Source organism: Sinocyclocheilus rhinocerous, unplaced genomic scaffold (genome assembly GCF_001515625.1).
Source record: "Sinocyclocheilus rhinocerous isolate Xijiao unplaced genomic scaffold, SAMN03320098_v1.1 scaffold779, whole genome shotgun sequence".
In the NCBI taxonomy this organism is placed as follows: domain Eukaryota; kingdom Metazoa; phylum Chordata; class Actinopteri; order Cypriniformes; family Cyprinidae; genus Sinocyclocheilus; species Sinocyclocheilus rhinocerous.
Genome location: NW_015652150.1, coordinates 793,302 through 805,979, shown reverse-complemented (window position 1 = coordinate 805,979; position 12,678 = coordinate 793,302). Strand labels below are relative to the sequence as shown.

General features: G+C 38.8%; 1 protein-coding gene across 2 annotated transcripts in view; it reads right to left on the bottom strand.

Annotated features, from left to right (window-relative positions):
- LOC107713808 (R-spondin-3) overlaps positions 1-10,769 on the bottom strand; it is a 17,958-nt gene extending 7,189 nt beyond the window's left edge. The window contains exons 1-6 of one of the 2 annotated variants that reach the window (XM_016519421.1): positions 10,051-10,769; positions 3,443-3,637; positions 3,137-3,280; positions 1,250-1,393; positions 989-1,168; positions 385-591 (exon numbers count right to left, since the gene is read on the bottom strand). In XM_016519421.1, coding sequence (XP_016374907.1) covers positions 473-591; positions 989-1,168; positions 1,250-1,393; positions 3,137-3,280; positions 3,443-3,637; positions 10,051-10,144 — 876 coding nt within the window. In that variant the 5' untranslated portion in view covers positions 10,145-10,769 and the 3' untranslated portion in view covers positions 385-472. Of the gene's footprint in view, positions 1-384; positions 592-988; positions 1,169-1,249; positions 1,394-3,136; positions 3,281-3,442; positions 3,638-10,050 lie in introns of those variants that run through there. The other variant, XM_016519420.1, reaches the window with a different exon arrangement.
- Positions 10,770-12,678: the final 1,909 nt, after the last annotated feature.

The window sequence follows — 12,678 nt, the reverse complement described above, 5'->3', positions numbered from 1 at the left end:
CCCCGTGGTTCATTAGTGAAATCGTGCCCCACTGCACTGACATCATATCTCATTTCAACCATCTCCACCTCTGTGTAATTATGCTAAATTATACTCCATTAATTATATAAAAAAAGGAGGTGCATCCCAATCGGTGTGAGTTTTCACAGTGAAAATTCAGAAAGAAAAAAAAAGTGCACTTCAAATACAAGGATGACGCACTTATTTAACAGAAAAACAAATGTGGAATGTTGGACACTTAATGTATATATGCAATCCTAACTTTGACATCTTAGCAAGTCATTGTCCTCTTGAAATATATCTGCATCATAAATGTGCCTATGATTCTTTAAAATGTTGCCTACAGAGCTTTTGGTACAGAGCGACATGTTTTGTTTGTGTGTTTTACTGTTGAATTTGTGTGACAGTGAGATCAATCCATATCATTGTTCTTTGGAGTCTGAAAAGTTCACATGCAAATCTCCATCCCCTTTTATTTTCCTCTGTTCTCTCTCTCTGTGCTGAGGCCCTGAGTCTTTATGAGGTGGAGAGCCATGGAGCGTCGAGTTGGCCTGCTGTCTGTCATAAAGCAGCAATGTCCCACAAATACCACTACACAAATAAACATTCAAAACATAACTGTCCAAATATGGTTAAGCTTACAACTGCACAGATCCTTGAATTTGCTACATGTATTTGTTTTGCATCAGTTGGGAAATATTTCTGGCACTTACATTTATAATTATCCAGACGATATAAAACAAGCATTTATGTGATAATAAAATAACTAGAGTCAATGTTTTTTTGTTATAAAATAGTGGAAACTGTACAACAGCCGACTGGCAATTCCATTCACTAAGTCAAGCATCACTATTATTATTGCTCATACTTAGGGTTACGGTTTTAATGATACCTCAAATCATGCAGCTTTTTACTCCTCTAAGTGATCAGATTTACAATTTTCAGTGATAATTGGGTCTATTTATCAATAATTATATTGGCCTCTTACATCGTCTTCTTTTGACAAAGCATTCCCTCTCATCAGAAGTCGTAGGGCACGGGCTTCCCATTGGAGAGGGATTCTGTAGGACCTTCCTGATCCTTGTTTCTTCGCCCCATTTGAAGCCGCAGGTTTTACCTGAGCGTGAGCAGGGGCCCCATTCGCTCCACTCGCCCACTTCACAGTGCACTAAAACACAGTTAACAAGTTAGTGAAGCCACACACATACAGCACTGTGTCTTGACAGCAGGTGTTATGTTAGAGACTAACCTGTTGGGATGCACTCCATTAAGTCATTGGGCTCAAACTCGTCTGGGCAGACGTGATGACATTGCCCATGCAGTAGGTAGTGTCCCGGCGCACACCTCGTACACGTGTCACTGTTCTGACATGAGTCGCAGTCCGCAGGACATGCTGTAAAACCATCACACACACACACACACACGCACGCATCCCACACACACACACACACGCACGCACGCACACACACACACACACACACACACACACACACACACACAGTTAGCTTCACTAGAAGTACTGCGGAGTAACTAACTGGACAACATTTTTCAGTCTGCTCTCAACATTTGAAAATAACACTACTGAAAAAAAGGTACAAAAGTTGTCACTGGGGCGGTACCTTTTCAAAAGGTACTAAAACGTACAATTTAGGAATCAACATGTACTTTTAAGGTACTAATATGCACTCTGTGGGGGTAATTAGGGTGGGACAGCTTTTGTTCTGAGAGTGTTCTGCTATTTTCATAATAGTGTAGCTTTTAACAAACGACTTTTTCCAAACTACTTAGCAAAGTCTGAATTATTCTAGTAACAATCATCTATCTAATATGCAGTGAATCAGTTAATTTAGATGGTCATCTGTCTAATATGTAGCAGTGGAAAGTTATATTCATTCTAATAAATCAGTTCATTAAGATGGTCCTCTATCTAATTTGTAGCTTTTGAAAGTCTGATTCATTTTAATGAATCTGTTCATTCAGACGGCACTCTCTCTAATGTGTAGCTTTTAATATTTTGATTCATTTTAGTGAATTTGTTCATTTGAATGATCCTCTCTCTAATATGTAGCTTTTGAAAGTCTTATTCATCTTAATGACTCGGTTAATTTTGGATGGTCCTCTCTTTAATATGTTGCTTTCAATCATTTGATTAATACTAGTGAATTGGTTCATTCGGAAGGATCCTCTCTCTCATATGTAGTTTTCCAAGTTTATTTATTGTAGTAAATTGGGTCAATCCTTTCTTGAATATGTTGATTTTGAAAGTCTGATTTATATAAGTAAATCACTTTATTCAGATGGTCCTCTCTAATTCAGATGGTCTTTCTTCATTCTAGTGAACTGGTTCATTCAGACGATTCTCTCTGTCATATATGGCTTTTGAGTCTGATTCATTCTAATGAATTGGTTCATTCGGATTGTCCATTTAAATAAACTGATTAACAAAAAATGATTTACCAATTCATATCCCTGTACTATGCACTATATTTTCACCTCAGTTGTGTAAATGAGGTTTTCATTAGATTTACTATACATTTATCTGTTCGAGCTTAATTCCATCACCATAATTAAGTTTGTTCATGCAAAACCCCTAATTGTTTTTGTGCTATTAAATACAGCTCGAATTAAATGATAAATTATATCACAAAGATATTTTATAATATATTACCCTTTACAATTAGTACCTTCAATGTATTTAGCTACTCTTTGTTTGTAGCTTGTAGTGTAACTAACTACTTTTGAAAAACAGCCCAGGTAAAAAAAAAAAAAGCACTATTAAATGTATTAAAATGTACTTGAAATTCATATAGTATATTTACAATACAATTGTAGTCCTAACATGCTTACTTGAAGTGCATTAAAATGTATTGAATTGCATTTTAATGTATTTTTAAAAAGTAAACTAGAAGTATGTTGCTAATAAATATATGCTTAGTTACGCTTTTAAGAAATATGCTAAAACACAAGTATACTTTTTGTGACATTTTAATGTATTTACAGAAAACATACTTATTTTACTCTTACTTAAAGTATGAGGATTTAGTCCAAGCTTTGAAATCTAAACTGGTGGTCGGCCACATAAAAAGGATGCTAAAAACTAGTCCATCATATCTGTGACTGTAAACTGGGCACTCACCAGGGACACACTCTTTCTTGGTATCGCTGGGCATCAGCCCATCTGGACAGCTCTCCATGCACTTGCCCTTGTGCAAGTAGGAGCCCGCTCTGCAGCGCAGACAGAAGTTCCTGTTAAAGCATGAGTCGCACTCTGACCCACACTCTGGAAGACAGGTTACGCACTCATTACCACATTGCCTGAGCAGAGAAGAGAATGCTGTAGTATACACGTCAATGTCCGTAGCTTTATTACCGTAACTAAGACATAAAGACGTCTGTAGAGTAAATATTTCAAGGAGAAGCTGAGGTAAAACATGTGTCTTACTTATGCAGTCGTTCCGGTCAGGGGAACGGGTGCCGTAGAAACCATTAGGGCAGGAGGCCAGGCACACTCCAATCTGCCTCATCCCGTCCCTCTCCAGGTGAATAAAAAGCTTGGGTTTGCAGGTCAGACAGCCATTGTAAACCGAGCAGGTCTGACAGCCTCCCTGGCATCCCTGGGAGCTCACCCCTGAACCCTCTGTGGTAGAAACATCAATTTTACTTTAGGATCAAACAACACGTGTGCTCAAAAAATTATGTATGCAAATGTAAAGATCTGAAAAGTGTAATGGATATATGGGTGACCATATGTCCTCTTTTTCCTGGGCATGTCCTGGCTGGGATTTCTAAGTTGCCTAAAATGTTTGGGTTTTGGCTTTGCTTTGCTTTGTGGTCTGTTGTCGTGGAATAATATATTTCAGATAAACCCGCTGATAAATGGCATGTAAAAACAAACTTCACATTGTGTTTTGCGGTACTCATACTGCATGTGCAATGCCAACTGAATACGAAAACTCCCTTCTCATCATTTCCTGTCCTCTGTGCACTTCCTCTGAATAAAAATGGCCGAATATACATGCAAAAAATGTCATTTAAGTAAACAGTTTCACATTTCAAAAAAGATATAATGCCTTAATATAATGTGTAGCAATCCAAATTTCTGCAAAGGCTAGAAAACCGAACTGAAAGCCTTGCTTCTTCTGCCAGCAGCTAGTTACAAAAAACATACTTGGCATTTACTTGGACATTCTCAACATTTATAAGAGCAAACAGGAATGGTGGGTACAACTAAATGATTCCAGCTTCTCCAAGGAAAGAACAGAGCCATCAATTAAGACTACAACAATGACCATAATGTAGTGTAATAATAAACACGACAGGAAGCACAGTCATCTGTGGATTCTCCTGGCAGAGAAACTAATCAACAGGGACACGTTGCATACCGGGGTTTGCACGCAAACAGCAGCACAGTAGCCTTTGTGTTCATAAGCGCGCAAACAGAGTGGCCTCACTGTGACAAAAACCCAGACGGAATCAACTAGTCTCCACTGGAGACCTCCAGCTGCAAATACATGCTGAAATGGTCCACCACAAATGCATGACGAAGAGGTTTCTCAATGTCCCAGTGACATATTTAGAAAACACCCTCACTAACAAATCCCTTAAGATAAGATTTACCTTTAAATTATAGAGCTGATTGCTAACCTGACAACCTTCTGGACAGAACAACTCGAAACAAAATGAGACAATATTTCTGAGAAATAGGCCTGACTGTATTCAAGGAGTTTTGAGAGAATGTTTTCTTCAGTTTATTGCTCAAGGGGTTGTGAATAATATCTATGCACGATGGCCTTGTTGTTTTGGCTTGGGAACTGAAGAAGTCAAAAGTGACTGAGTTTACAGTTACTGTGAGAAGAACAGATGTTCACTGATCTAATCGCATCATACTGTAAAGTACAGTGCAGTACCTTACTAAATTCGGCAGGGTAAAAAAATGGAAGGTGCTCCTCAGCTGCTTCAAGGTGCATCTTTGATTGAAGTCGATCGCTTCCAGGTGTTTCTCAAAGGTCAGTCTCAGATGGTTAAAGGCTCTGCATTTTAGAAGAGACTTACCCGGTCTCAGAGCATCTGGATGAGGGTGAGGTAGGGTAAAATGAAGATTGGTCTAGCTCAACTTCAGAGAGGTTTCAAAAATAGCTTGTACTTTCAGTTTTATTCAGTTTGAAATGATATGGCTTGAAAGGATGTTACATATTGAGGACTTTTACAACCATCCACAAACCTGAACAATAAGGCAGCAGTTTAAACAGTACAGGAAACGAGGATCCCTAACATCACTGTAACACACAGACTTACAAAGTGGCTTTTTACCATTTTGACCCACTATGCAATATGATAAGAGACAATATGCAATATGTTGAAAATATATATAGACACACTAGCATATAAATGTTTGGGGTCGGTAAGATTTTTTAAAATATTTTTTGAAAAAGTCTCTTAAGTTCACCAAGGCTGCATTTAGTTGAAAAAAATGTATATATATATATACATACATTATAAATGTTTTTACTATTACTTTTGATCAATTTAATGCATCCTTACTGAATACAAGCCAAAATAGACAGACAGACAGACAAACAGACAGACAAACAGACAGATAGATGTTTTCAACCTGTTCTTACATTCCATACTACTGAAGTCGGTCTAGGGCATCGTTGTTGTTTTTTTCTGTCTCCCTCCCCTGATTCCCAGAGTTCACTCTTGGCCGCCAGATTGCCATAGATCAAGGATATTCTGTTTGACATATCTAAGCAATCTTTACAACTGCTGTCCATTTGCCCACATGTGTTCCTGCCAAAGCTCTCTAATTCACAGAACCCTTTACACGGAGGAATTCTGCCTGCCCTCGCGCTGCCACAGCCCTTGGGTCGGCTTGCATAACAACCACACGAGCACTCCTGAAATCCGAACGTTCGAAATCGCTTCGCCATGGTTCAAACTCGAAGACCGCAAAAGCAAACATTCCCAGAATCTATCAGTAAAGCAGTACAGTTAAAACTTAATTAAATAACAAAATGTCAGACATCGACATTAAACAAAAGCATTTACTTATTGCCCAAAGACTTGTGGTTTGAGTCAGTGAAGCAGGCCCAAACAATTAATTTCCTGGGATATTCACAACATGGGGAGGCCACACAAGCAAATATAATTCACTAAAAAACACAGCCATGGCTTTATTCACAAGGAAGTTAGTTACCACATACTGTCATTAGCATTACTCATAAGGCTTCTTTTTGTGGTGACCTCACTTTTTATGTCCTCTGTGACCTAGTACACTCAAATAGAGTATATACTACAAATACACCAACTTTACAAATAAAGCACTCTTTTAAAATAGTCATATGCAAAGAAAATATTCAGATGTTATAAGTATCAGATGTTACAAATTCTTTGGCATTTAAAAGGTGTCTATTTTACATGCAAATCAAAGCCTTGTGGCTTTTACTTGTCAAGGCGGAGACACAGAGACGCACACACAGAAGACAGGAAATGTTTGAGGTCAGGCGACCGTTTGGTCACTCTCTGTGAACTGATAAATTAGTTATAGGTCATTCACCCAAGTTTCTGTCCATCACAAACGTTTCAAAGTCTCTTAATTAGCAGCATCTGATGATGGCTGGTGCATACAAATGGACGAAGGTCATCACGTTTTTCACACTTCATTGTCACAGTGTCTGCCACCATATGTTGAAAATATATATAGACACACTAGCATATAAATGTTTGGGGTCGGTAAGATTTTTTAAAATATTTTTTGAAAAAGTCTCTTAAGTTCACCAAGGCTGCATTTAGTTGAAAAAAATGCAGTAAAAACTGTAATATTATGAAATATTATTACAATTTAAAATAAATGTTCTATTTTAATATATATTAAAATGTAATGTATTCCTGTAATGTCAAAACTGAATTTCCAGCAGCAATTACTCCAGTCTTCAGTGTCACATGATCCTTCAGAAATCATTCCAATATGCTGATTTGGTGCTCAATACACACACACACACACACACACACACACATATATATATATGTGAACTGATAAATTAGTTATAGGTCATTCACCCAAGTTTCTGTCCATCACAAACGTTTCAAAGTCTCTTAATTAGCAGCATCTGATGATGGCTGGTGCATACAAATGGACGAAGGTCATCACGTTTTTCACACTTCATTGTCACAGTGTCTGCCACCATTCACACACCACCAGCCTAGATTTGACCATATTCATAACCCTGCTCACCCATATCTATTAAAAGCATCTCTTTGAAATATTTTGAAATATGTGAATTGTTAAAAAAATATGCTGAAATGAATGAAATATTTCTGCTCTTTAAGGATAACCCAAATCGTTCCCTCTTTAAATTCAAAATAACAGTTGTGTACTGAACTAATTAGCTGTCAAAGTCTGATTAAACACATATTTTTCTTATATGCCACATGAGAGCACATAATTAGTATGCTGAAGACAATGTCCTGACCACAGTCCACAATCCAGGTTTTATAAAGAAAAGATGGATAAGGGTTTTGTATTTTGAATTCCATAATATCAGAGTTGAAACAACCCAGTGAGTGCCACAAAGCCACAATGGCATTTTTGTGGCTCCCTGATACTAAAAGCTATTCTGTTGCATCTAATTGGCTTTGTCACCATCTAATTTGGACCATGTTTATGCATTCATTCTAATCGAGCCTTTCGAGTCCTATTTGCTTACCTTGCTTATTAAAATAAAAATCATACTCAATCACACAGTTCTGGAGCTTGTCATGCATGAATTGCTTATTTCAGAGCAATTCAGAGTTTATCTCTCTGTAAACCAAAAATATTCATATAAACACTTCCATCTAGGGCCATAACCACCATAGACAGCGAGGGGGACATGACCCCCAAATTACACATGGTCCCCTTACAATCCTGAGTATTTGGTTACAGCCTTGCCTTCATCAGTAATACATCTGATTAAAATGGTCTTTTGAAAATTTTATTTTCATATGTCGTACTGTCATATCTCTGACTGTCATTGTTAAGTGTTATATTAGGTCAGATTTGTTACAGTCAATCGTTTAAATCAAGTTCGGATTGTTTTATTGTGTTCAAAAACGCAAAAAAAAAAAAAAGGTATTTTGAACGAAATGAGGAATTTCTTATCATGTTACCTTTAACTACATCAATGTAACTTTTTAACATGTACAAATATTTCATGTGCTCAGTTCAACTATAAAGATGGTCCTAGACGGGGTGAGAGAGGTTCGGGCCATGAATTGTAAAACCAAAAACAACACTTTTTTTCCCTAGGATATACTCGACTCTGTTGCAAACTGGAAGAAAACAGGAAACGCGCTTTGCTTCTGTTAGTACTGAACTAACTTACTGATATCTCCGCGAGCAGCAACAGTCAACAAACGGACCAAGCGCACTACAAAGGGTTTACTGCGTAATGTAGTGGCCGCTAGAGAGCGATCCAAACAAGACATTGGACTGGCCATTGATGCTATAGACGAGCAGTGCACAACGAATGCACAGGCTAATAATGGTGTGCAAATTCATACTTTCCTGTTCGCACTGATCACAACAAAAATAGCACGAGACAGTGAAGCAAAATACGACTAAAACTTTACTCGTTAATGGAAGGTACGTTAACATAAGAACTGCAACGTAACCTAAAACAAGATTTAAATGACAAAATCGGCAGTGTGTCCCTTGCCGATAAGTTATGTGTCCGAATCAAACCTCACAAGTGTCTAGTAAAATGAAACACTTTGTCACTGTCGTGACACCTTTTCACGAGTCTTCTAAGCTTTTACCTCAACGGAACATTTCCCATCAGAAGTTTATCTAGGATGCCTAAGCAGCTGTTTTGTCCTCACAGTGGGATACAAGTGAAATATTCCTCAAATTAAGCCATCAAAACAAAACAATGCGGATCAAAAACAGGCTTTGGCGACAAGCGCAGTTTCACTGAGAGACTGGCTCATCTCAAGCAACATTATACGCTGTTTGCAGGGTTGCCAAATCTTTGTGACAAAAACAGTCCACCAAACAAAAACAGTCTAATCACCAATAAAACCGAACCCCTTTAAAAAACAGCCAAAAGTATTCCACGTTTTGTTCTTCTTCAGATTTTCAAATTGTATAAAATAGTTTTAAAAACATAAAGTTTAGAATCACTGAGAAAATAGCTTGATTTACTGTACTAATTAAAAAGTTTGCAATACACTTTTAACTGGACAGGCGGTTTCTTATACAATGTTCACAGTACCATACTACTTTTATTTCATATGTGGATCACAGAGGCCATACTGAATTTTTCCCGAATGAAAACTAGGCTGTGGAGAACAGAAGTAGGCTAGCCTAAAGACTATTCAATGGTTTGTGAACTAACACTTACATCAAAATAGCCTAAATAAATAAAAATAAATAAATACATAAATAACTTGACATGACATAGGACTATTAAAATATTGCGTGTACCCTAAAGTCTACATACTATTACTATTTTAGCATATTTAATTAAAAACACCTAATTAATATTTAATTAATATTTCCCGATAGGCCTAGTGCATTCACTGTAATGTTTCATAGCCGTTGGTCTATTTCCATATATAACATATGTGTATATATATATATATATATATATATATAAGTCAAACCCTCACACCTCATAAAAACTGCCACAGTTGGCGAACAGCACACTTGACAACCCAGGCAAAATACAAACGGAGAAAAACAGTTGTCATTAGAAAACATATAGGCCTACATTTCGGTAGATCTTTCAACTGCTGAGAAATATGTAACTGCTTTTTCTCAGTTGCATATGGTTATATATAACAACAGGACTAACCGTGTCCTATCACCTGATAATTAGGCCTATGCCATATCATTTTCCCAAAAGAGACTTTAACTTATAAAACAATAATTTAACGTTTCAAAAAGTATGACATAGAATGTATTTAAAAACATAATGATTACAAAAAGAAAAAAAAAAGATTCATACAAACAGGCAGTCAGAGACGTGCAGGTGTGCGCAAAGCATCAGATCAGCAGCGCGTAGAACTTACGTTTGTGTAGCCGGTGCCTGGAGCCGTGATGCTGACAGTTTGTGTATTCCATACAATGCAAGATCAAAACTATGGAGATCAGTTGTAATTGCATAGTAATCAGGGGAATGATGCTTGTCCCGTCAATTTCAATGTCCCTTATCGCACTTTGATCTGTTCAATACTCAATATGTTATTCCTAAACCGGGCAGAAGCCCCAGCTGTGCTCACGCGCAAGAGAAACAGAATTTTCAATGGCCCAAATGCACCTGGGCCGATTCGGCAGTAACATATTGGAGGCAATCCACATTTGTGCCACTGTGATATATCCAAAGAGAGAGCCACTCATTCCACGGAAACAATGAAAGTGTTAGTTCTCCATCCAGCGCACTGTAAGCAAAACTTAAAGATGGGGAGGAGGGAATCAAATTAAACTGGCATGGTGATAAAGTTGGATTGTCGTCTTGAATTACTGTATGTATTCCCCGCTGTGATTCCGCACGACACGTCCAGGTGAGAAGGTTACTTTATTTAGCGAGCCTAACATGTAGGAGGTCCTCGCGTCATCCTCATCACAGCATCTCGAGGAACTTTCAGTGAAACTTTGGCGCTTTATTTCTAAATAGTCACCGAGACGTCGCTCTTCTCTATTCAATCTCGATAGCTCAGTTTCACGGTTGAGCAATTCACTATCTCTCCCTTTCTCTCGCCTCCTCTCAGCTCGCATGCTCGTCTGGTAACTGATGACTTCAGCTCTCTGCCGTCTCTTTCCCCTCTCTGAACGCCAAAGTGTATTTAGAGGGCGAGCCCCCCACGTCAGACACCCCACGGGCTACCAGCACTCGCTTTTTTTTTCATTATATCACGTTTTCCAAAACTCGAGAACTCGATGAATGGAAAAATTCGACAGACAGACAGACAGATAGATACATAGATACATAGATACATAGATAAATCACATTTAGAACACATTTATCCAAGAAGAACTTAACCAAGAAATTAATCAGCAACAAATTAATTCATTATTTTTAGTAAGTTATTTACATCTAAATTTACATCTACTTGGATTACATTATATTATATTTCAGGTTCCAAAATATTATCCAGATATGAATCCTATATTCAAAATACATCTCTGTAAAATGAACTGCCCTGTGAGGCTGAACATATGGTTGCGATAATAGAGGAAGTTCCATTGTGATCCTCTAGAGGGGGTCAGTGCTACAAGAGCCACAAACTGCACACAGGCAAATACACTGCCTGGCTTTTGTTTTAGCCTGTCTGAGATGCATTTTCAGTTGACATGCAGCACTGGCCACATAAAGACAAATCCTTGTATTTTTGTGTGTGCGCTGTGGAGAATAAACAATGGTGGTGATTACTGGTGTACGTGAGAGCGCTGCACGGCGCAGTGGTTCCCTCTTCTCCCACAGGGAAGCTTATTTACACGTCTGGCAGTGGGACGGGGAGGCCTGCTTTTCTTAACCAGCGTGTTGATGTTTATAAGAATATGAGGTGGACCAATGTTTCCCCTGTTGTGGCTGCTACATCAATCACAATGGTTGCTGAGGGGGAAAATGCCGTAAATTTTAGAGCACTCCTTCTAGTAAAGCGCCGTTTTATACCACTGGAGAGGGAGGTTGCTTTTCAGATTAGAGGGATTTAACTGACGTTTTTTTTTCTTGATTATTCATTAATGAGTAGTCTTTGGTGAATTCAGCTTTAAGGGATAAAACATGGTTTAATCTGTTGGTTGTCGATGTGGGGGGCGGACATTCCAAAGGAGTTGATCTTCATATGGGAAGGGGGGACAGAATAAAGCCCCTCTTTGTGCCCCCTACTCCTCTGATAAATTAGTCCCAGCGACAAGCTCTAATGGGGAGCGGGGAAGAGGAGGTGAGGTCATTTGGTCACTCTATGTGACGGCTGATGAGAGAAGCCGTCAGCAGCCTGAAATGAAGTCGGGCAGGTGCACCAAGGAGCAAAGGTAACTGAAAATGTGTGAGGTCTGCAATATCACACATGGAGGTAGTCTGCGTAAATGGCAGCATGGATGTTTACTGTGCTACATTTGTCTAATCCTGTCTAGGAAGACTGGATACGGTACATTTTTATTACAGGACCTTGTTGCTCCATGAGGCATTAGGAAGTGGACCACATAGCTCCACGTTCTCTCATCCATCCTGATCCCATCACATTCTCCACCCATAAACCTCACAGACAAGAGATCCCAGAACAGGGAACAGTGTGATGTGCTATTGTGCAGAGCTGATCTAATAAATAGACTGTTGAGTCATGAAATACTCGTATTTGGAGTCAAGGGGATTAAAACAGCAGTGCATGAGGTAGTTAGTGGTACTGGAGCAGGAAGGATCAAGTTTGGTGGGGGGAGACAGGAGAGGATCGAGATTATGCCATGTGCTAAGGACAGATAATCAAGGGTTTGGGCCTGTCAGCTGCATAAGCAAAACATAAACACTGGGAAGTGGTGAGTGACGTGCAAACTCGCATGTATGTGTGCTAGTGATGCGCGGATGAGCTAAAACGTCACCCGAATCCGCAGCTTCAAATAAATTATCCACCCGCCAACCGCCCGCACCTGTATTTTTGTCTGATTTAGATAACCGCACCCGACCCGCACCCGATCAT